Below are 26,086 nucleotides of genomic sequence, written 5' to 3' on the forward strand. Positions count from 1 at the left end.
AATTGATAAATCTGTGTAAAAACCTGTCCAATCATATTTTCATGTTCCCCTCCTTTTTTTGACGTGCTTTGTATGTGTATTCCTGTCAGATTTTGAGCAGCTGCACTCCTGTGTAATTTCTCTTTTTAAATTGCTCCTTCAGGGTTCTTCCCTTCTGGTCAACACTTAGATATACGTCTCATTGACATGATCTGTTACTTACTACTGCTTAACCTTACTTGGATAAACCCATTATTGAGCCTAAACCTGTTGTTTGAAGGCTATAGACAGATTATCTTTCCCAGATCCAGATGTGCACATGGAAAGCTGTATAGCTTCTAGCTATTTGTTACTATTGTCAATGTCCGGTTTGCTGCCAGTTTTGCTCATGGAGCAATTTATGCGTGCTCCTGTCTTCTAGATAAAATTGGCTGAGGTAGTGGTTTTGTTAGATGGCTTCCTCTGAAGCAAGTGCATGTGATTTCACTTGAAGTGAATTATGAGGAGCAGAAGCTTTTGGCATAGCTGCAGGCTTCTGACAGGACTATTTTTGGCATAGCTGTTCACAGAGTGAGCGTCTGCTTACTGCTTTCTTAAGCGAAAATACTATTTTATCACCTCTGGAGATTTAGTCTGAAACTGCATTTGTACTGATACAGAGAATTGAAAGCTTGGACACAGTGATAAGTTTTGAGTATTTTAGTTATGTAAGTAGCAGTAAAAATGACCCTATTGCATATTGATGTGAAAAAAAAAAAAGCTGAAACAGCTGTAGACATTACTTAAATAAGCAAAGAGGGCATGGCACACCCATGTAGCATGTGTAAAGTGGTAAGCAAATGACTTGTTTTTGTAAAGCTAGATTTTAGAAACAATTAATATAATTGCTATAAAAGATTTACTATGTTATATAAGGAAAAAAAAAGTATTTTAATTTTGTGTTTAAATTTGCAGTTTGACTAAAGAAAATAATTTTCTTTTAGGGCGTCCAAAATGGATCTCAAGTGTGCTCTGGAAGAATGTTCAATGGCACTGAATTTATTTCTGAACAATAAGTTCTCTGAAGCTCTGGAATTACTTCGACCATGGTGAGGTTCAGTTACTTGCTGAAGTTACTGTTTGCAGATAGTGTAAATTATCCTATGTGATAGCTGAAGATTAATTTAAGGCCTCTGAAAATAGTAGTTGTCATTTATTCTCTTTAGGTCAAAAATATTACTCAGTATCTTTTTAGCAGTGCACTTCTTTCTGCTTAAGAGCATGGCAAAGCTTGTTGACGAAGCACTGGATTGGTCTGTTAGAGTTCATCGTTCAAGCTGTCTATCCCTGTGTAGAGGGGAAAAGCAGGGGAGCAAGACCTTATCCAGTGTGTCTTTGATGACAGAATTTGTACAATGGAACTGTTCTGGGAAGAAAACAAAAATGGAACTCAGCATCCTCTTTTTGTTGCTTTTTATGTTACATTTGAGTCACAGTAGTGTGAATACAAAAGCCTGCCTTTTGATCTTCTGACCAATTCTGCCTGTTCCTCTGTTGCCTTTGCTCTACTAAGGAGGAAAGCATGGCAGTTGGGAACTAAAGTCTACTGAAAGGTTTGTAGGATAAACCTAGCTTACCTTTGGCTGTGTGGGGTGCAGTCTGGGTGGCTGTTCTTTAGGACTGGGATATGAATCCCATTCCCTGTCCTTCTCCTGTCTATTTCTTAAAGATGCGTATGATGTCCCTGCTCGGTCCCCATGTGTTGCCTGATCTAGCCGAGAGGTGGCGTCCCTGCCCACAACAGGGAGGTTGGACTAGATGATCTCGAAGGTCCCTTCCAGCCTAGGCCATTCTATGATTCTATGTTGAGGGATGCATCAGTGAGAGATATCTGTGACTTGTGTTAGTAAAGCAGGGTGAAGTTCTTACTCTGCAGTTTAGTGATAGTAAGACTGGGTTAAGAATCATGGGGTGGTATTACTAGATCAGTAGTATGGACAAGTGAAAGAACACTGTTAAATGAAACCTTTGCAGGATGACACAGCTGTCGTGTTTTGGTTTTAATGGCATGGAGAACTCAAGTGTAGAGGAGACAGGCAGGAATAACACCTTTTCAAATTAGCTGTTTTCACACCGAAGCTCTCTTCTCTGAGTGTTGTACAGTGTTATTTGTGATACGGCAATGCTTTGACAAGGCCCACCTGCACTTGTGTATGCAAAAAACATTTTCTGCGTAATATTGCAAAGTACTAAGTTCTGCAAAGATTGTGCATGTGTCTATTACTGAATACACACATGTAATACCCAAACGTTTCTTGTATGTTTCGTATATATATATTTAATCTTGTATTGTAAAACAAAACAAAAAGTGTTTCATACAATAGTGCCTTTATGTACAGCGAAGTATTTGCTTTAGTTGATGTTTGCTGTGAAATTTAAAAAAAAATATTCTAAGCTCCATGGTTTTGATGCTTTGAGTCCATAGCACCTAGCAGACTTTGAGCTCAAGCAGGACAATAGCCTGTATCTGCAAAAGATGACTTAGTGTAGCAAGGAAACAAAAAGCCACCTTTAAAAAAGAAAATCCCAATTATTTTACAGAAAAACAGACTTTTAATGAAAGTTAAACTTAAGTCCTTCAATAACGAAAAAATTTTAGGGAAAGTTTTGATATATTTAAGAAATAGGCACTATTTCCTTGACTCTGCCCAAGTTTTCTGTCTTCAAAACTGTGTTTGGTGGGTAGGCCCTTGATTTAGCAGGAGGAAAAAATGTTGAGGAAACTGGAGAGCATCCAGCAGAGAGTTAGCAGCATGGCTAGAAGACTAGAACTTCTGACTCATTAAGATTGCGAGAAGTGGGTTTGTTTTGGTTTGGCAAAAAGGGGACTTGGGCATTAATTTAACAGCGGTCCAGAGCTGTTGAGGGGAAGTTGCAAAGACAAACATCCTACTGTGTAGTGGTAGATGGTAAAACAAGAGGCAGTCACCACAAGTTGAGGCCTAAGAGGTTCAAACTGGACATTAGAAAAGAATATATTGGTAGTACAGTACTGGAGAGGCTGCCAAAGGGGTTATCATAGAATCATAGAATGATTTGGGTTGGAAGGGGCCTCAAAGATCGTCTAGTTCCACCTCCCTGCCGTGGCAGGAACATCTCCCACTAGATCAGGTTGCTCAAGGCTCCATCCAACCTAGCCTTGAACACTTCCGGGAATGGAGCATCCACAACTTCCCAGGGTAACCTGTTCCAGTGCCTCACCACCCTCAGAGTAAAGACCTTGTAGGTTTCATTTTGAATCTCTTGAAATTTGGTTAGGCAAAACCTGAATTTGACTGACATAGAGTTGGCAATAATGCTGCTGCAACTGGTAGGTTTAAATAATTTTTTTTTTCTTTGTGTCGTCATATGATGAAAGCTGAGCTGGTTCAGTGTAGCCTTTTATGCAGGACTAAGCATATGTGTTCTGACACTTGTATGACACAAATGCAGATATTTGTGTCTTTGAATCACATAGTAATATTTGGAGGACGTCCTTGCTTCTTAGGATAAGTGAAAGTAGATGAATGAGTATTTATGTCAAGACTTAATTAGCTAAATTAAATAGCTGTACTTGTGGACTATAAATGGGATATAATTAAGTGCAAATGTTTGTGCAACTCAGTTTGGGTATTTTCTGGAACTTACTACAACAGTTCCCTTTGGAGACAGACATGTAGAACCTAGTGGAAGAGATACGTGCTGGGTTATGTTCCTGTGTCCATTACTTTACGGCCTTATCATTCTGTCTTTTCACAAATCAACGCAACTGTGTCAGCATTTAATTTTGTATTGCAATTTGAAATTCTGCTCAGTGTATCATAATTTGTTGCATAATACTTATATGTTTGCTCTAGGTCTAAAGATAGTATGTACCATGCGCTTGGGTACAGCACTATTTTAGTTATGCAAGCTGCTATGACCTTTGAACAGCAGGATATACAAATGGGAATTTCTACAATGAAGGAGGCTTTGCAAACCTGCCAAAGGTGAGTCCGAGCAGTGAACATTTATGAGGTACTTCATTCACCAAGTGTTCTTCGTAAGGTATCCCAGCTGTCTCTATGATATCAAAGCAGGCTATTGTCAGTAAGGTGATGATGTAAATGTGAAAAGTTGGAGTAAGTCTCACTATCCAATTGTTATTGGTAAAGATATGTTCCCCAGTATTGCAGGAACAACAGATTTGTGAAATCTGGGCCTGTATAGCCTCTACAGTTACTTAAATGGCTGGCTGGCTTTGTGGACCTAGATGTAAGCTAATACTATGTGGTTGAACTGTCTGAGTTGTTTAAACCTGTGACTTTTTGTTCTTGTTGGGGATCAATAATTTAAAAGCTCCATATTTTGAATTTTTCTTTTCATCATGGAAACACTTTTTTTAAAAAAGTTGTTTTCAAAGGTGAACCAGATAGTCTAATAGGGTTAAAGGTATACTGAGGTTTCTTCTAAAACCAAAACGATTTCTTTTGTTATTGTTACAAATGTAAGTACTTATCTTACCTTAAAACTTAAAGACTTTTATTCCTGTCAAGAATGATCTGAACTTTTTGCTTCTGGTGCTGCTTGGAACAGCAATGAAATAGAGTAGAAGATAAAAGTTATTAGTGACCTTAATATCTTAATTAAAAATAAAGTTAGAAAATGAGTTGTCAAAGCTAAAGTATTTAACAAGCCTCTGACAAAAACAGAAATGACTCCTTTATTCTGCTGTACTGCTGGTTCATCATATTAGTTGGATCATAATTTATCATTAATGGTCTCCCAAGAAATTATCTCCAAATGTTCTTGGTTTAGATATTTATCATTACCTCTGCAACACTAACAAGCACAAGAAAAGGAAACTGGACAAAATTACCAGATACCACTTGAAGAAAATAAAGGGTCAGCAGTTTCTGCTTCTTTTTCAGATATGCTATTGATTCACAGTTCATCTGAACTATGTATTATTTATTATGTCTGAAAATTAGGTGCTTCTTTGAAATTCAAGTAGTTTCAATAAGGGCCTCTGATTCTGCAGGATAGAAAGCTTATACATAAGTGGTCTTGTCTGGTCTGTCAAGCGCTCCAAGTTGAAGAAGTGCCAAAACTACATGTACCTTAACTGGCTATTTTTTTGGTATGCATTAAGTTAACATGTATTGTCATAATCTCATTGTCAAGATATGGCATTATTCAATATGCAGAACAGTGTAAACAGTAAGCTAATGGTTGTTATTTATAAGTAATGAAAATCAATTACTTCCTGGCTTAAAAAGTACATTCCTTTTCTGAATGTAGAATTGTTTCTTTAGCTTCTTCGTAAAGCTGAGTTGTTTGTAAATAGTAACAAATGCAGTTTGGGAACTCTGTACTAAAATAAACTACCAATTTAAAACATGGACAGTTGAGATCTATTGAAAGTAAAATACGTGACTGTTTTTCCATTGTTATCTGGCATAAATGCCATAAAATCTGAAGTAGTTATGTTACATTTATGTTGAAAACAGAACTTTTTTTCATTTTTTTTCATTCTAATTCTGAGTGCAGGTTTAAGAAAATGGAAAAAAAATACTTCATGAAACTTTGAAGTCCAGTTCAGGTGTGGCTTGCCTAGCATCAGAGAGACCTCTGCAGCCAGTGGGTGAAAGTGGGGTGGAAGCTTTTGTACATTTCTACTGGATTAAACACCTTGGAACATCAGTTAAGGTTGTGTCGGCTTCTGAGCCTAGATACGTCCTGGTGGCCATGATGGAACTACTCAAAGAATTGCAGCTATTAGCAAACCATCAGTGTACTAAGAAGACCTATAAATTGTCGTTAGAAATGTTTAAGAATTATAAATAGTTAAGTTCAAGTTAGTGTTGAAATGTCACTCATGCCGTGTGGATTTCTCTTCTATGTACAACTGATTTAGATTTAGAAAAAGAAGCACAGTGGTGGAATCCTTGTCCAATCTAGTTTCTAAACAATCAGTGGATCAGTTAAGTGAAGGTAAGTGGTTTATAATATAATTAACAAAGTGAAAAAAGCTCAGAAACACCTTACTAATGTGTTCAAGTATGCTTAACTCTATAACTTGACTAGTGTATTTGTATTGGGTTTGCCTGTCCGGATTTTGGTGGCAGGATGGGCTGTAGGGGTGGTTTCTGCAAGAAGCTGCTAGAAGCTTCCCTCGAGTCTGATAGAACCAATGCCATCTGGCTCCAAAGAGGGATCTGCCGCTGGCCGGTACTGAGCCTGTCAGTAAAATGACAGGAGAGGAATGTCTCTGTGAAAACATATTTAAGAAACCGGGAAAAAGAACTGCGCCACACAACAGCTGGTAGAGAGACAGAGGAGTGAGAATATGTGAAGACACCAAGGTGAAGAAGGAGGGAGTGAGGATGTGCTCCAGGCACCAGAGCAAAGGGTCCCTCGGGCTGTGATGAAGACCATGGTGAGGCAGGCTATCCCCCTGCAAGCCCACGGAGGTGATGGGGTGTAGATGTCCACCTGTGGCCTGTGGGGGACCCCACACCGGAGCGGGTGGATGCCTGAAGGGACCTGTGGCTGCCAGAACCTGTAGCCCGTGAAAGAGTGAATGCCCACGCTGGAGCAGGTTGGCTGGTGGGACTTTGGTGATGCCGCGGGGGGACTCACGCTGGAGCAGTTTCCTCTGAAGGACTGCACCTCAGACTCACAAGGGGTGGGTTGCCCCTCGTGAGGTGACTCACACTGGGCAGTTTGTGACAAATTGCCCTTCATGAGAGCACTCACGCTGGAGAAGTGTGGATGAAGAGTGTCTCCCATGAAAGGGACCCCGCAGTGGCCCTAGGGAAGTGTAAAGAGTCTTCCTCCAGAGGAAGAAGGAAGAGTAGAACCAACATTGGATGAGCTGACCCTAACCACCATTCCCTGTGCCCCTACAATGCTCCGTGGGAGGAGTTGGATAAACTGGGACTGATGTTGAGCCTAGGAAGAAGGAAGGGACTGGGGGCAGATGTTTTAGGATCTGTTTTTTTCTTATTTCTCACTACTCTTCTCTGATTTGTCCTTTTAATAAATTTAAGTAATTTCTCCCAAAATTGAGTCTGAAGCAGCTCTGTGGGCACCTGGCTGCTGGCGAGAGTCAAACCACAACAGTATTACAGTAAAAACCAAACAAACCACCTGTATGTTGGGGATTTTAATTTGAATGCAACTCTTCTCAAAATGAGGATTCAGCCTATTTTTTTCCTTTGGCTCTGAGCATGCATGAGTTAAGAAAGGAGTATCCTTAACAACACAAGGTTTTAAGAGTCATTGATGCTATGGAATACATAGTTATCATTAGTTACATTGGAATCTGAATGTATTAACAAGTTTTGTGCTTGTCTGTTTTGCCTTAAGGTGTTTTGGGAAATGGTATCAGTACATTGTTCATGGCTCTGAAAATGCTGATCTCCTAGTTCTGATTTGGGCTGAGTCAAGTATGCATTTTTTTCTAACCTGACACAAAAGAATCCTTTTAATACTGGACACCTCAAACTCACCATGTGTGCACTATAAATACAGCAGCCTTGTGCATGTGGCTGTTCTTGCAGCATGGGTGCAGAGCAACTTGTGTCATGTGTTACGTCAAATGTACTTTAGTGCTGCATGAGGACAGAAAGTCTGCCTGGGTTGTTTTTGGTTTGGTGAGCATGCCTCGTTGAAAAGCTGTTCATAATGTCGTATTGGACTTAGGAAAACCCTGAGTCACAGTGAGTGTTGCCGTTCGTCCATAAAGTTTTCTTTGTGACATGGAAGGAGGGTTGGAAGACTTAGTTGCTGTAGGCTGATAATTAAACTTAGGATCAGTGGAAGGTATAGATCATCCTCCAGAATGACAAGTAGGTTTTGCCCTAGGCTGAAGTCAGCTCTTGGAAGATCAAAGTTTTTTGTCTGAGAATTGAAATAGAAGACTTCGGATTTGTGTGTTGCAGCTATTATTCAGCAGTTACCAAAACAGCAACAGCAGAATCTTGCCTTTTTTTTTTCTTTTCTTGGCAGCATTTTATTTGTACCATTGACCTCAAGAAGAGAGTATTGACAGTAACTGTGCTGACAGTAAATAACTTTTCTTTCTTATCTAGAGGAAATGCATGCTGAAATCTGCTATGCTGAATGCTTACTACAGAAAGCAGCTCTGACCTTTGTACAGGTGAAGTCAATTGTTTGTTCTATATCTCCGTGTAGCTGTTTAATGGAAAAGTGTTAGTACTTGTAAAACATGGTTCCCACAAGAGATACGGTTTTTAAAAACAAAACATATTCCTAGTGAATGAATGTTATATAATGGCAGTCACTAAAAGGTACGGTAAATGCTGTGCTACTCAGAAAAATCCTCTCTTTGTTTCTGTGAATAACCAGAGGTGTTATTGATACCTAGAAACCAAAAACCTAAGGTATATTGCAGTCTTGTACAGGTGGTACGTTTAAATGACTTGTATTGCATCTAACAGTGTCCAGCACTTGTTTAAAAAACCAGTTCAAGCATGAGGAAATGTTTTGTTTCAAGGTGCCAGTCTTATTTTGCACAAAAAGGATAGAATGTTTCCCAAGTAATGAAATTTCAGCTGATGTGCACTTGTCTCCAAATTCAGTATGCATTTTTGACGTGGTGTCAGGAGCAATGTAGTAATGAATGTTTATAAAATGAGCACGCCTTAGCATTGCTGAGGTAATAATTCAGTTCACAGAAAGATCTGCCGTTTAATGCTATGTGGCATTTCATATTTAGCTTGTGGTTCAGGGACTTTGTGCTACAGTGTTTTCAGACTTCGATTTAAAATCTTCTTCCTGCAAACAGGATTTGCTAGTTGTTAGCCATATGTTTTTCCATATGTGAGCGTTTTACAAATGTTTAATGACTAAATTTTAGATAATCCCTTCAGATATTAATTATGATGAAGAAGCAAGGCACAACGATTCTAAGATCCGATGGACCTAAAAACTTATTTTGGCCAACCTTGATAAACCACTTAACACAGTGGTTAGCTGGAATTGTCAGGAAGTATTAATGAAATGCCAGCCTTCCCTATAACTGACTTTCTCCTTTACTAACCAACTGGCAGCAAACTTCTTTTTGTTTTGTGGCGCTTTTTTTTAAGCATGAAGAGAGTTTTTAAACAGCAGGTGATTTTAGGACTGTATAAAATGAAAAAAAACAGGATTATACTGTTCATCATGTCAGAGAACTGTTGCAGTTGACTTTGGCATCCAACTTTGCTGACTGCTGTCATGCCCCATATTTTTCATCCTTGACTGACCTTGATTCTTCTGAGGATCATAATGAAAATGTAACCATTCAGAAGGAGGTAGCAAGAATGCTTGCACGGAAGCACTTCTGTTTGGGTCATCAGTCTTGCAGACAAAACAATTTTTTTTTTAATAACCCTTTTAAGGAAGCCAGAATTCCCTTTGGTTGATGATTCCAAGGTGGTTTTTTGTGCTTTTTCGTTTTCCATGTTGTATATGCTGTCCCCAAGTATTTAAATGTGCATTTTTGAAATGCCTGCACGTTGGGCAGTACATGTAGTTACTGCTGATCGGCAGTGAGAATTCATCTGTTCAGGGCCTTCGTTCTTTGGTTTGTCTTCTGGCAGGTTCTGTGCTTGCTTGTGTGTTCAGAATCAGGATTTCAAAGGTTTCTGAAAAGTTCCTACAGCACCATCTGGTGGAGAGCTTTCTAGTTTCATTAATACGCATTGGAAATCCTGTTAAACGCTGCTCTTAAAATATGTGACATATACCAGGGAAATATTTCCCTGACAACTTAAAGCACCTGTTAATTTCAGTCTCAGTGATGAGTCTAATATCTTTCAATATTTCTGATGACTGTTAAGTTATAAGTAAATGTAGCTGGAAGATGTTATGTATGTGTTATACATAATAGCAGAATGCACATTTTTGTACAGTTATTTTTTTTTTCTTCCAGGATGAAAATATGATCAACTTTATCAAAGGTGGCCTCAAAATTAGGACGAGTTACCAAATATACAAGTAAGGCATTAGAAAACACTCAGATGCGACATTGCTATAAGCAGGTGCAGTTACATTAATGCTTCTGAAATATCAGGAAATATTTCTATAGTAATATTTAATAATAATGATAAAAAATATAAAATAATATAATAATATTTCTGTAGTAAAAATAGAAATTATATGAAGTACAGTCATTAAGCTGTGTTTTCCCTTCCCTCCTCTTTTTTTTCATGTGTCAAAAGAGAATGCTATCAGGTGCTACAGATGAGTCAGGGGAACAAAAGCAAAAATGAAACTTACTACCAGTTTGAAGGAGGAGTAAAACTTGGAATTGGAGCATTCAACTTGGTATGACTTTTTCAGACTACAGAAGAGCCATTGAGATAATTCTGTAGGATTCTTTGTTTGCAGATACAGTACTGTAATCCTGTTTTAAAAATTACACATTTGTAAAATGGAGCTACAAGCTTTGAAGGTTTTAAACAATATGAAAACTGCAGTGAGTTTTTGCATGAGTGCCTTCTTAGGATCTTTCTTGATGTGCTTAATTCTCTTGGACTAATTTATGTATGTATTTCTTAAGAGGAAAAGCAGCTACATCTACCTTTATGTACCAGAAATTTTTAAGATGCTTATGCATCTTATGCATCCTTGTACCCAGAGTGACTGTATTTATTTTAACACCCTCGTATACACTATTCTTTTGATTTAGCAGCATACTGTAGACAAATTCAGAAGACTCAGCAGTAGTTTACTAAGTTTGTGCAAAAGAAAACTAGGTACATCCACTAGCACTTTACATTTACTAGTTTCCTTTTCACATCCATTGTGTCAACGGTGAAAGTTGATTTCTGTTAGTATGTTAATTTCTGTATCATTCCCGACCACAGCTGGCCAGTTCTGACTCTGCTCGGAACTCAGGTCTATGTGCACCTGCCAGTATTTAAAACCCAAGCAACTGGTGAATGTCTGTGTCCACAAGTGCTCTGACTTTTCCTATTCTTCGTGAAGTGCCCCCAGTACAAAGCTTAACAGAAAAATTCTCTGCTGGGCAGAATGTTTTGGGGTGAATCGAGCTTTCAAAAACTGACCTTCAAAACTAACCTTCTTGTATGCACGTTGAAAAGGTCGTTGTGATCTTAGCAAGATTTCTGTCATGTGGAGTGTGGAGAGTGCAGCTGCAAGGGGAACAAAAAAATGCATGTAATGGAGGGCTAAAGGATGGTAGCAATGGTATTTCTAAACCAAGTATGCTTGCTGGTCTGCTCATTCAATGGTCCTGCAGCAGGAACAAGTAGAACTTTTGTGACAGCGTTGTGTCATTTGATTGGGAGTAAAGGAAAATGACTACTGTAGATTGTAAACACTACCGAAATAGATAATAATTTCATTCCAAATGACCCACAATTTTTCAAACAATTGTGATCAGCTGAAGTCAGAAAAATGTGTCATTATCTGAAAAAGCAGAGCTGGACTCTCTTGCTGTTTCCATGCTGATGATCATCAAAAGTCTTGAGTTTCTCTGAAGGTACAGACTGATAGTATTGTTGATCATGCATGTCTGTTTTTGAGTTCTTTTGTGGTTTACTTTTTCACTGATGTGTAGTGGCATTTAACGTTAATAGCTGGCATTTCTGACTGAAGTTTATCGTGCATTTACCTTTCTTTTTAAATATGTATTCAAGTTCTTATATATATTATTTTCCTTTGAAATGTGTTTCAGATGCTGTCACTTTTACCAGGAAGAATCCTCCGACTTTTAGAATTTATTGGATTTTCTGGAAATAGGGTATTGGATCTGATACTTGTTTTTTCAAATTAGTCTGTTCGTGTATAAAGGCTGAATGCTTTTAATGTCGTATATTTCACACTAAAAGTATAACGATTTGTATTGTTTGTCGGTATTTTGGTGTTGTTAAAAAGATGAGAAGTGGGCTAGATGATGCAGGCATAAAAGCACATATGGTGATATCTTTGTCTTGAACAGCTATGTGAAATGACTAGTCCACTTTAGAGTGAGTTTCAAATTGCAATTTCATTTCCTTTTGCTGATCCTTGAGAAGAGGATATCAGCTTTCTTTTCTAGCCTATGCAGTCAGAAATTAAAGTTCCTCATACCTGTAACTGAGAGGAGAGTCACGGTTCTTTATTTTTTCCCCCACAATCTCAGCCCCGTTTCTTTGGGACAGTGGACTTGTGAATATCACGTGTCACTGTGGAATCTCTGTGCATCTTTTTGTCATTACATGAGTAATGTATTTTTGATAATAGCCTTGTTTTTGTAAAGCTTGCCTTGTTTTATAAGCATTTAAAACTCTTTTAGCACCCATGTGAACCTCAGCACCAAAAGCAGTACCAAAGCAACCCACAGAACTATACGCGACTAAACTTCAAGTTATTAATGAGACAAAGAGTCACCATATGGTCCTACTGCTGCTAGTTTGCCCAGAAATATCAATCTGTTTATGTAAAACTAGACTTCAGTAGAGACATGTTCATTCTGTTTCATCCTGTGAAAGACCTGGTACGTGCTGAAGGTCTTCTGTAAAATACTAATTTTTGCCCTGATGACAGTAAAAGCTGAAAGGAAAAGAATAAACAATTTTGACATATCACCCCATTTTTTTAGTATAGTTCCTGACTTCTGTAACTCATCAAGATATTATGCTATAAATGCCTTATTAAGTTAGTATTTGTTTTGAGGCAAAGCTACTAAAATCTGACATAGAATCATAGAATGGCCTAAGCTGGAAGGGACCTTAGAGATCATTTTAATCCAGCCTCCCTGCCGCCAGGGACGCCACCTCTCGACTAGATCAGGCAACACATGGGGACCGAACGGGAATCAAACCCGCGACCTTAGCGTTGTTAGCGCTATGCTCTACTGACTGAGCTAACTGGCCCCCTACTGAGCTAACCGGCCCCCTGTTTCTGACATGTTTCTGAAGACCACGGCTCTTGAGTAGAGAACCTCTGAACCCATCTCAATAATCCCCCAAGCATTCAAGGGCCATATAATGGGCATAAACTGGAAAGGATGGGAAGAAGTTTCATGTATTAAGACCTGAAAGATTCTCCATGAATCCAGATTCCTTTCCACAGTGCCTCACAAGTTTCATTGTAGCTTCTGGAAAAGATATCCAGAAGTTGGTGTGTCAGCAGAATTAATATTTTGATCAGAATGTCAGAATAGTGGCTGAAGAGAATTGAGGATAACCGAGGATTTCTGTGAAGGAATAGTCTTGCTGACAGGTAGCATTGTAACAGTTGAGAGAGCTTCTCAGCCAACATAGATTTAAAGATGTTATTCTGAAAGTCTCATAGCCAGAAAACAGTGGGGAAGCGATACAGACCTGTGTGTCTGCGTGGTCTGTGTGGTGTTCCCATTTCACCAGAGCACTGAAGTGCATCAGTACTTTTACTCAGTGCTAGCTTGATCTTCTCCTCGCAGAGTGCTGTCTGCTGTGTCAGAACTGCTTTGGGAGAAGGTTCTGCTAGATCTGAGATAGCAAAGTGCTGAATTCTAGAATGCTTGTATCTGAATGGAAAACTGGATTTGGGGGAGTCAGAAACTATTAATAGTAACTCTGTATACTGATAGTTAATTCTGCATGTGTTTGTGATGTTTCTTAGGAGTTGGGCCTCTGTCAACTACGGGAAGGCGCATCTGGCAGCAGTTTGAGGGCCATTCTGTGTACTTTCACCCTGTTGGTTTATCATACTTACATCTCCTTAATCCTTGGTGAGACCCACTGTGTAGCTGTTCAGTCACGCTACACACTATGACAGATATTGTGATTTTTTTTTTTTGTGAATTTTGAAACTGTGACCAATTAGCTTTGCAGCAGGAGATTGCTGTATACTTAATTATGATCCAAAATCAATATCTCTGAATGACAAAGCTATATCTGCGAAAACAGTGAGAGTAGATACCATTATACAAACATCTCCCATTTGCAGGGCTGTCCCAACATGCAGCAGCAAAATATCACAGAACACTTTTTAATTTCAGGCATGACCTTATCCATAAATTAACATCAGGTATTGTGAAAAACTATCTGCAGAAAGAAGTCTGTACTCTCAGACAATTCAGCTGGAAGCTCAAACATGTAGAGAATGAATTGCTTTTGCCATACGGGGCTAAAAGTGACCATTAAGTCTGTATGCATCTTTGACATGTTCTTTAATTTGCAAGTACTTTAGTCCTTGTCCTTCAGGCTCATCAGGAAATTAAGGAGAACTTCATTTCTTTCTGAATCATCTGTACTTCATTATTGAGCTCAAAATTAGGAAAGGAGACAGCTGAGGAATGTTTTCCTAACTTGCTAAAGCAATTAAAGTGATTAACAATTAAAACTAGGATCTAAAATGGAATAGTTTAAAGAATATTCATATATTCTATTCTGTTTCTACTTCCATACATTTGCTATCATGAAAACACTTAGTACCTGCAAGACTAAAATTATTCTTTATAGAAACACAATATGATGAAATAATTCTGCTTTTACATAAAATCAGTTATCCATTAGTCTGTTCATGCCATAATGTGATTTGGGAACCAAAATCTTAATCTGGGAAGTTTGGTTTTTTTAAGTACATTGAGCTTCGTTTTTTATGTTTTTTAGGTACGGGGGAAGCCAACCTTCAGGAAGCCGACAGTCTCCTTGAACCTTACCTCCAGAAATTCCCAAATGTGTGTATTATCAATAAATTTTGTAACACCAATCTACTTCACTAATCTTGAAAAGTAACTGGGTATTTTTCTCATCTTCTTTCAAGGGTTCCATAATTCTATTTTATGCTGCCAGAATAGATACACTGAAAGGAAATTTTGAACAGGTAAATTATTATTTTTCTGTCTAAGCTTTTTATTTGTTCAGTGTTCAACTTGGGGAAGAAATATCTAATTCATGGAGGTAACTTATTTAATTGGACTGATAATTGTACTTTTACGCCTGTTCATGTTCAGTGTTAATATTGATTCCAGCTCTTTCTCTGAGAAACTGTCAGGTGTTCTCCGCTTGGGTGCTGGGAAAGAACTTGCTCTGTAATTAGACGTGGCTCTCGTGTGTAGCTCTAAGTGAGCCAATTTTCATCATTCTTACTTAACTACATCATAGGCACAGCTGAGGTTCCAAGAATGCATAGCAGCCCAGCAAGAATGGAAACAAATTCATCATCTCTGCTACTGGGAGCTGATGTGGTGCTTCACCTTCCAGCAGAACTGGCTTCAAGCATATCGGTATGCAGACCTGCTCAGCAAAGAGAGCAGGTGGTCTAAGGTAAATGGGCAGGTGGACATTGTTACAATATTCCAGTAGCCTCTCCACAGTTAAATTTGCATTTCAATTTACACAATAAGTGTTATTTTTGCTTTCTTCTGAAAGCGGTAATCAAAGCACCCAAATGATAGGTTCAACTGGGTGGTTAAGAAGGAATTTTTATTTTACTTACTGAAGCACTGGAGCCATAACTTAGCCATGCTTCAGGCCTTCTGAAAACAGAGGTAATTGCTAGAGTTGTGGAAAAGGAAATGGAGAGGAAAACTGTTAACTTACACTCAAGTTCTAGCAGTCATTAATAAAATTTGGCTGAAAATGCTGTTTTGTTAGGCGTTTATAAACAGATGAGAGCATGCCTGATCAGCAGATGCTTTGTGACATGAACTGAGAAGGCTCCTGGAGACAGGGTCTCACTAGAAAAGTTAGAGTAGCTACCCTTTCATTATAAAAACATTTTTCAAAGTACAAACCAAGCACAACATGCAAGTAATTTTTCATACATCATTTTTGTCTGTTCCTTTCCAGATTACTGTTTTATTATGCTTAATGTAAGAGGGGATACATGCAATTCTTGACAAAAGAGGAGGAGAATAGAATATTCAGCGTGAAGTGTAAATGTCTTGAATATAATTATCGATGTTTCTTTTTACCTCTGCAAAGCCCAGTTACTGAACTTTCCTTGAATCACTACTGAGATATTCTTTTTCTACTTTTTTGAGGCACTTCTCTACATGTAGGAGATAGTAACACTAACAGACTTCAGAATAATTATGTCTTTAACCTCATTTCTTTATCAGTGATTTGTATAATAAATGATCCTGTTCTTTGCAGGAGACACCTTCAACATTCTGACTAACCTATTTAGAATATAAATAAATAAAAATAAAAATCGTAGCATAAATTATGTGGCAAAGGAAATGCTAAACTTCTATAGTTCCACCTGCCTGAGAACTACTGAAAGCACTTTGCTGCAGCATGTGGGGTGAGAGGTTTGAATACTCACCATATTGACTGAACACAGCAAATTAGATGTGGTAATATCTTACTATTTCTTTTTGAAATAGGCAATATATGTATTCCAGAAGGCATCAATTCTCTGTATGCTTCCAGAGGATGATTTGAAAAAGACTGGTGAAGACATTGTATCTTTATTCAGGTAAATATTTATAAAGCAACTACATGTTCAGTCTTTTATACTCCATATAAAAGTTTTTAATTGAGTATCTTTTTCTTGTGTGACTTACTTCCTGCTTATAACCGTCATCTTTTCCATTTTTCTCCTTGCTTTTAGCATCAAAATGTTTAAAGTGCTGCTTTCATCAGCAAACATATGCTCGACAACTGTGTTTTAAGTGCTGTGAAACAATTTAAGCTATTTCAGAGGCAAACAGCGTATCTTACTAAATGAAATAAAAATTATATAAAGTAACTTCTGTTTTCCGTTTTCCCTCCTTGTAGACAAGTGGATAGTCTAAAACAGAGAATTGCAGGAAAATCTATCCCAACTGAGAAGTTTGCAGTGAGGAAAGCTCGACGCTATGCAAGTTCTCAACCAGTGAAGCTGATATTACCTGTCTTGGTAGTTATGCTTGCTTCCTTTTTGTCCTTTTCAGATGGAAAAGAAATAAGTAGTTCATTATACAGAGAAAGAGTAGTATTGTCAGGTAGTTTGTGTCCACGTAATTATTTAATTCATATAGTGGTTTTTTTGTGAAATGTACTAGAGGCTGAATCATGCTGCCGACTATTTTCAGTCCAAAGCAGAAGCCAGATTTTTGTATCAAAGTTCAGACATACAGAGAGTAATTGCTCTTGCCGCATGAGGCTGAAAACCTAAATCTTTTAGCTAGAAGCCTGTGTGGTTTTTGCTTCGTCTGAAAACCCATGCAGTTACAGCAGAAATATAAGCAGAAATATTTCAATAATGTATTGTATCAGCTTCAGAATGATACCAGGCTTTGTGTTTCAGAGGTGTAATTGCAATTCAAATACAGTAGAACAAATTATGCTCTTGTGTTTCTGATGATGGAGTAAAGTTTTATATCATAGAATCATAGAATGTCCCAGGCTGGAAGGGACCTTAGAGATCATTTAATCCAGCCTCCCTGTCATGGGCAGGGACGCCTCTCGACTAGATCAGGCAACACATGGGGACCGCACAGCGGTTAGTTAACATTAACTCTGTACAACACTCTCATTCGTTGTTACATAATTAAATGTTACTTTAATGAAATGATTATTAAGGCAAGTGTGATTGTCTTTGTAAAGCTGCATATAACTGACAGGATATCCTGTACCCAGTTGTGGGTGATTATTTGAAGTTGTGCAGATACTTTTATTCACGGGCTTCTCAACAGTGAGTGTTTTGGCTTTGACAATGTTCGCATTTTTTAAAATGTGCTTTTGTAGGCATATTTTTATGTACTTAAAATGTTCCATAACAGCCTTCCAAAGGACACTGTTACATATTTATGCAATTCCATGAGTTTATCTTGAGTTTTGTTTTTTGGGGATTTTTATTTTTTTTTTGTTAGGAAATGATGTATGTCTGGAATGGCTTTGCAGTTGTGGGAAAAAGAGCAGACATCACTGAAAACTTACTGGTAACAATTGAAAAAGAAGAAACTGCTCTACAGAATGAAACTAGTAAGTGATCAGTTACGATCGAATTAATAAGCTAGTAAGAAATGCTGACATGTACTTCTTTCTGCTAATGTTCTGTGAGGTAAGTGTTGACTTGGGCAACATGTTACTAAATCTGAGTATGGAGATTTTTTGAGCTGTGTGAAAGTGTTCAAAATGTTCTTTATGTGGCTTGACTGATGCTGCAGAATACATAAAAATCAAGCATGTGAGGTTATTAGTTACAGAACGTAACTGATTCTTAACAACACATTCTAGTCTCAGAGCATTCTGGGAGTGTAATCTGCTAGTTCTTAAATGTCTGAAAAGTGCTTTTTCTAAACCAATTTCCATCACGCTTTACTACAGGAAATAATGAAGTACTATGGTTTTGTACTTCTGGCAAAATAAAACATGTTTGCTAGTTGTAAAATATTATATTTTTAACAAATGAACTCTTACCATCGTTTTAGATCTTGATGTGTTTGAAGTGTAGGTGTTCAGCATGTTTAGAGAATCAGTCCTTAACTTATTCCTACAGGAATTTAGTTCCATTATTACAACAGGTTTACTGTAGGAATATCTGGCTTTATCAGGTTTTATCAGATGGATACTGACACCTATCATGAGAACTTTGTGGTAGACTTCTCTTTTGACTTCTTCTTCTAGAATGTATAAATGTATTTTTGCACATGAATTCTTTTTTAATAATAATTCACTAAAAATATTTTCTATTAAACCCATATTGTAATGAAACCTAGTAACAATTAGCAAAAGTTAGTTTTGCCACATGATTAAAGCATGAGTTATGAAAGGTAAAAGTACATAATTATGATTTACATATAAGCTGAGGTGATGGATCAAAATTATACAAGGACACACAAGAAATGCATAATGGTAAAATCTGGACAGTTTAATAAATGAGAGTAATTTGCAAGGCCAAGACTGAATTGGGTCTCTTAATTTTTTAATGTTGTTTTTTACATTTGTGCGGGAAAAGTAGTATTGCCTCTTAAATATCAAGTGTTTGTCCTTTTTTTAATTGTCATATTAAAACCAAAATGTAGTAATATACAAGACATCTCCCAGTAAATAATGTTCTAAGGAGTTATGTGCAGCAGGTTCTGGCAGAAGCTGCTGGGAATCTGGTGCAGAGGCTTGTACTGCTAGTGCTAGTCATTTGTATCAGTGAAGTAATTATCCTGTCAAGTTCCCAAGCAGAGAAGCACAAGGTACTAAAATAAAAGGAACAGCAATAAAGTGAGTATGTTTTTCCTATGGAAATACTCAGATTACAAGTGGGAAATGTATTTGTTTATTTTTTTTAGCTATAACAGTCAAATGTAGTTCTGTTCTGGACTTTACGTCTGTGAGCCTGATTTGCTTTTAAAGATACGGACTCAGACAAGATCAAGACTCTGATTACAAGAATTGCTGCTGAATTGAGACCCAGAGAAAGTGATTAAGGCTATTAGTGGAGTGTGGCAAGGACACGATATTATTTTAAGAGGCAGCTGTCAGTACTGGATAGCTTTAAAGGACTGCTAAGGTGCTGTAAAAAAGTGTGTTAATTATACACAAAGGTCATTTAGGGATTGAGGCTTCTTAGAGAGAGCTGTTGATACTTCTTTTGCTTCAAGTGAACAGGCACAGTAAGGAATCTGTGAAGGATTGAAACTGGTACTGTGTTCTGTAGAGCTGAAAAGAGAGATGGTAGAAGGAATAGATGAAAGACACAAGAAAGGATGATGATGATGATGATTTACTATTATTACTATTACTATTACTATTATTATTATTATCTCCAAGATTTCTTGAAATCTTACTTGTTCACAGTGATGCCATCTCCAAGATATTAAAAAGAAGCTTGTAACTTAAAAAAACCATTTCTTGTATGTTTTATAATCCTTATATTTTCTCTGGTACAGAGGCCTGCAGGAAGATGATTGTTCTGCATTTACTGCAAGATTGTTTGTATTAAGTTGGCCTGTGCATTCACTGTCATTTACTGTCAGTATTTTGGCAAAATAGCTTTTCTTCCTGTGGGAAATACCAGGGGCATACTAGTTGAAGTTGTTAAAGACCATCAAGCTTTTACTGACATGAGTGCTTTCCCTCAGTAATTCCAATGAGTAAGTCCTTTAGGAGACAGTCATGTGAATCCAATAACTTAGCCCAGCAAATCAGGCTAGAGGAAAGGCAGGGTACCCACCCACTGGACTTCAACCTGTTACTAAAAGCACAACCTGACAATTATTGTCTATTAAGACTTTTTTGGGTTTAAACATAGGCAGAAATAAGCCTGAATGTAGCTGCAAAACACTTGGCTGAATCCTCAAATGCTTTAGTCTTGCAAGTTTCATAACTGTTTATGTAGGATTTTTTTGGCAGACTATTAAGAAAAAAATAAGTGACCTTAGAGAGCTGGTAATTAGTTGTAAACCACGTGATCTGAAGTGTTTTGCTTCCTGAATTGTTAATGTATGTGCCGCCATCTGTCTATCCGTATGTGTATTCTTTCCTTTCTTTCCATTCCCCGCACACAACAGATGCTATAAACCAAGGCAACAGAAAAAGACAGCACTTGTGCAGGTTATATTCCTGAATCATTTTACAAAAACTTTTTCAGCTGATGTTTTAGTCCTATTGAACATAAAACTTCCTTGAATTTTCTAAATATTATAAACTACTAGTGAAGCTCCTTAATTGTTAGAGATGATGGGAATACTAATAAACGTGATTTTACTGAATTTGTACTGCAAAATAATGCTTCTGAAAAAGTTCTGGAGGAGAGGGTCCTAGTGTGTTCTTGTGCTTTTCAGGTTACTGGTGCTACTGGAGGTCTGCAACAGGGAAAGCTAGTAAGATAATGTGGTGTGCAAAAGGTTTCAGTTTCACTGTAGGTTTTGCTTCCAATTTTAGATGATGTTGCAAGTACAGAAATCTTTACCTGTTGCCAGTTTATGCCTGCTTTCTACTTGCTTCTAGATACAGAAGACTGGAGAATATGTGGATGTTTCCATTTCTTTTTAATTCTTAGCCTTTAACTTAAAGAGAAAGATACAGATATGCACGCATCTTTTTTTAGTAGATTCTATTTAAAATTATGCCTGAAGTTTATGTATGTTTTGAGGTATAAAAATCTGAGAATCAAGGTCCTGAGTCTGAATATGTATACCCTACTGAAAATACAATTTTCTTTGTTGTGATGTCTTAAAATTGTTTGATGTATCTTGCTTTTACTTTTAGGTCACAATGAATACTATACGGATGATGCCTGCATGCTACAGTTACTGAAGGGCCTCTGCCTGAAGCACTTGGGAAGACTCATGCAAGCTGAACTGTGTTTCAGTAAAGTAATTCAAAGGTAAAAATAACATAAACAGACTTTTAACCTTTATGTTTTGTAGCTTTGGGTGAAATTTCTGATACTCCTGTAGCAGGTGTCTTGTTATAATTTTAAATAATTAAACTTCAGTATCTTTTTAAGGATTTGGAATTAAAACACCCCTGAAAATAGCTGGAGAACCACAAAACTTTGCTAGTATTTTTCTATTGCAGTTTAACAATATAGTTTTATGTGTGAGATACTTTAAACCAAATAAATCAAACTGATGGGTAACACATTTCTCTACATACGTTTGAGATTAATATTTTTGTATTTGCAAAATTATCAATATAATTAAAGATAATTTCTATGTATTTCCTGTTGGTTTTTTTTTCCCAGAATTTAGTACTTCACTGGTGAATGCTTCTCTGTGTAAATGATAAATTGTTGTTGTTGCTTGTTTTGGTTGAAAACTTCTGTTTCCTGTGTTATAGATTTAACAAATACCTTAGTTTTGGCAGATCCATATCTACTGTACTAACTTGTCCTTATATAACATTGAGTGATGCACTGGTTGCAGTTGTAAAGTTTTTAGACTTTTTAGAGTAGTTAGGCTGAGAAAGCAATTTTTACACACACAATTTTTCTAATAAATAATTTAGGAAAATTACAATTAAGGTGAGTTTGTTATGTGTGATTCTACTGCTTGTTACAGTTTTCTTGCCATTGCACCTTCTTTTGCTTGTTTCTAAGATCCCAAGTGAGATTTTAGTGAAGGACCTTGCAAGTTACAGGGCAGTGGGTTGATTGTTTGCAAGCTAAAGGCATGCTGTCTCTGAAAATCTTGCTAGAGAGGTGATTGACCCAGTGGAGACTTCTAGAGCTGAGACTTCTCAAAAACCTTCAGACAATGCTTCTTCATAAACAGAGTGTTTTGCATGGGGAGCAGGAGAGATTTTCTGCAAAATTAAATATCTGCAGACTGGTCAGCTTTACTCTCTACATTTCTTGGGCTACTATAGTACTTTAAGACTGTTTATCACATAAGCAGACTCTTTGCTTTAAGATACACTTTGTTTGCCTCAAGGTTTGTCTTGGTGGATGAGGTAACTCTTTCATTCTGCAATATTGATGTTATTCTATTTAGATAAGAATCAAAGAGTTGATTGTAAAAGACAACAGGAAAGGCCGAGATACGTGATGCTTTCTTCAGCTTCTTCTGTAGTGGCTGACCCTTGATGGAGGAGGATCAGGTTGAGGAAGAGCATCAACAGACTAGACATACCTATGTCCAGGCCAAATGGACATATCTAAAACCAGTCAGTCTCAACTCAGTGCCCAGCTAGATCCTCCTGAAGGCTCTGCTAGGGGACATGGAAAACAAGGAGTTAGTTGGTGGCAACCAACATGGCTTCACCAAGGGCAAATCCTGCCTGACAAATTTAGTGGCCTTTTAGGATGGAGTTACAGCATCGGTGGAAAAGGGAAGAGCATCTGATGTCATCTTCCCGGACATGTACAAAACATTTAACACTGTTTCATGTGACATCCTGGTCTCTAAATTGGAAGGGCATGGATTTGATGGATGGACCACTCAGTAGATAAGGAATTCACTAGATGGCCACTCTTCAAGAGTTGTGATCAACAGTTCAAAGTCCAAATGGAAATCTGTGAAGAGCGATGTTCCTCAAGGATTTGGTACTGGAGTTGAAACTGGATAGTCTTTTAAGATCCCTTCCAACCCAAACCATCCTATGATTTGGTGACATAGAGCTTTGGCATATACCTGTGAGTGCTGAAGTAGCTGGCCAATGACATTTTGATAGTTCATTGTCTTTGGAATGTCATGTCCAATTAGAACAGGTTCCTGAGGACCAGAGGAAACAAATGTCTTCAAGAGGGACAACATTAAGGATCTGGAAAACTTCAGCTTCTCATTAGTCCCTAGGAAGGTGGTGTGGATAATTCTGTCAACCATTTCCAAAAGCATGAAGGTGATCAGGAGTACTCAGTGTGAATTTATGAAAGAAAAATTATGCTTAAGGATCCTTATAGTCTTTAGGGAGGTGACTGCCTTAGTAGATGGGGGACAGCACTGCATGCTCTTTATCTTGAGTTTAGAATGGTTTTTGACACTGTCTCCTGTAATACTATCACAGACAAACTGATTTAGTGTCAACTAGATAAGTGGGTAGTGCGGTGGATTGAAAACTAGCTAAATGGTTGGGTTCAGAAGGCTGTGATCAGCAGCATGAAGTCAGCTGCAGGCCAGTCACCGGTAGAATAATGAACAGTTCAATGCTGGTGCCGCTAGTTTTTAACATCTTCATTAAGGACCTGGATGATGGGACAGAATACAACTTCAGCAAACGTGCAGCTCCTACAAAGTGGGAGGAGTGGTTTGATAAGTGTGATGGGTGTGCTGCCACTCATTGCAACCAGGACAGGCTGGAGAAACGGGTTGGTAGGAATCTCGTGAAGTTCACTAAAGAGAAGTGCCAATGCCTACCCTGGGGAGGAATGTCGGCGTATGTGAGCGCAGGCTACAGGCTGACTGGCTGGAGACCAGTTTGACATAAAATGCATTGGGGATCCTGGGCACCACAGTCAATCCCAAGCTGACCATGAACCAGCGGTGTGCCTTTGCAACAGAAACAGCCAACAGTGTCCTGGGTTGCATTAGGAAGAGTATCGTGGGCAAGTTGAGAGTGGTGATCCTTCCTCCCCTCTCAGTGCTAGGACTCATGGTATAAGAGACACATGGACATGCTGGAACAAATCTAACAAAAGATGATTAAAGTATTGAAGCATCTGTCATATAAGAAGAAGCCAAGAGAGTAGAGAGTGTTCAGCCTGGAGGAGACCTGAAAGGGTTACCTGAAGGGAGTGTAGGGGAGGAGAAGGGTGAGAATAGAAAGGAACAGAGGGAGAGAGAGAAAAATTCTTCTCAGTGGTCCTGTGTGGCAGAACACAAGGTAATGGATGCAGACTGAAGTGTGGAAAATACTGTTTAAACAGAAGGATTTTTTTTTTTAATTATCAATTTGGTCAAACACTGGTACAGGTTGTCTGGAGAGACTGTGGAATCTCCATCCTTGGAGATAACCTGAAACCTAGGTGGACACAGTTCTGGAGTGGTTGCTGCTGTTGACCTTCCTCTGAGGAAGGGTTTTGACCCAATGTTCTCCAGAGGTGCATTCTAGCCACAGTGATTCTGAGAATTTCTTGTATTGAGGAAAAGCTGAATTTTTTTACTTCTCTGACTTACTCAGACAAGCTAGGGTAAGGGGATCTTGATTCTGAGTGTGGGAAGAAGTATTTCTCTTACACTGCCTAACCTAGTGAACATTATATCAATTTATTTTTTGGGGTGAGGTTTTTTTTGGTTTTGAACTTATATCACATAGTAGAGTCCCAGTCTTAGAATTGTGTTCGTGGTACCTTGCATAACATACTACAATACAAATACGAAGCAGGGAAGAATAAATTTTTGCTCCTAGAAGGTCATGCTGGCAGTATTTTATGTCCATTCTTTACAGATACATTTAATGTGCACAGAGTTACCTAGTAAAAAAATATTCTAAAATATTTTCTCTGGCTGTGTGCTTTTACAAACAATGATTACATTTAAAAGTTAACTAGTCACTCGAGGAAAGGTTACAATTAACCACTTCTGTATTTTTTCTGGTTTTCTAGTGAGAAGCAAATAAAATATGATAATTATCTGGTGCCCTTCACCCTGTATGAGTTGGGTCTTCTGTACAAACAACAGGATGAGAAAGAAAAAGCAATAAGATACATAGAAACTGCAAAGTAAGTGAAGCTTTTTTAATTTGTATCAGCCTATAGATGAAGAATAACTGAGTAATTTTAGCAATGAAAGCATGTTGCGTTTTCATCCTGCCAGCCCCTTTTCAGATACAAATAATTTAAAATCTGTGTTCTTGACTTGGAAAAGCTGTCCAATACAGGTGAATTTTACAGTTTCAAGAAACTCTGTCCTTCAGACACAGTGGAGTAGACAGTATCAGACAAGACACAGTATGAAGGGAAAATGTCCCTTTTTCATGTAGGCTTCAGAGATGCTGAGGCTCTGCTTCAGGCATGGGATGGAGCTGAACAGTCTGGAGAAAGTGTCTGTACCGCCTCTGTCCCAGAGAGCAGCTCTGGGGCTTACATCTGCTGCACTAAAGGTGTTAGTGGGAGTGTATTAAAAGCCAGCACACTTCTGACCCCCTCCCTTTTTCCTTTCACATCCTATCACAGAAGAGAGCTAAATTGACTGTAGAGCAGCACATCTGCTTCATCTGTAGATTGTAGTATGGGGTAGAATTTTCCCCTTCTGTGTACGGAGAAGTATACCAATCATGCAATAGCATAAATGTGAGTTAGAAACAATCTCCTAAAGCCTTTTACAGAAATAACAGTCATCTTTGGGTTTTTGTTTGTTTGGATTAAGTAATATAATTTAGCTGTGTTTTATTACTCTGGCTGAGTTGTGTTTTGAAGGTGAACATATACTTTCAGTTAACAGTCTTTCTTTTCTGTAGTCTTCTAGTCATCTTTTGACAGCAAACTTCAGTAATTGGGAAGGCTGTTAAGAGATGCTAAAACATAGATTCAGCTTATCAGGACATTTAATTGTTAGTACTGGTATAAGTCTGTGCAGTTTGAGGATGTAGCTTTGCATGTCCTGTAACTTACCTGTGCATCAGTCTCTGTTTCCTGTTGAAGGAATGAAGGCTCTTAACCAGGCCAAAAATATTTTTCTTAAAATAACTTTATTATTTGCAGAAACAACTACAAAGAATACTCTATGGAGTCCAGGTTGCACTTCAGAATTCATGCAGCACTTGACAGCTTGAAGGTGTCATCTGCTTCAACACCTTGA

General features: G+C 38.0%; 1 protein-coding gene across 1 annotated transcript; it reads left to right on the top strand.

Annotated features, from left to right (window-relative positions):
• The first annotated feature begins 969 nt into the window (after window positions 1-969).
• On the top strand, window positions 970-26,086 carry TTC39B (tetratricopeptide repeat domain 39B). The gene is made up of 17 exons (XM_009868978.1): window positions 970-1,067; window positions 3,855-3,986; window positions 5,894-5,970; window positions 8,073-8,140; window positions 9,917-9,981; window positions 10,206-10,311; window positions 11,687-11,752; window positions 13,597-13,705; window positions 14,589-14,656; window positions 14,743-14,802; window positions 15,084-15,245; window positions 16,310-16,401; window positions 16,704-16,824; window positions 17,780-17,891; window positions 21,117-21,234; window positions 24,892-25,008; window positions 25,990-26,086. The coding sequence occupies exons 1-17, from the start codon at window positions 973-975 to the stop codon at window positions 26,084-26,086; spliced, it is 1,665 nt and encodes a 554-aa protein (XP_009867280.1). The 5' UTR covers window positions 970-972.

The sequence above is a fragment of the Apaloderma vittatum genome, unplaced genomic scaffold (genome assembly GCF_000703405.1).
Source record: "Apaloderma vittatum isolate BGI_N311 unplaced genomic scaffold, ASM70340v1 scaffold1180, whole genome shotgun sequence".
Classification (NCBI taxonomy): domain Eukaryota; kingdom Metazoa; phylum Chordata; class Aves; order Trogoniformes; family Trogonidae; genus Apaloderma; species Apaloderma vittatum.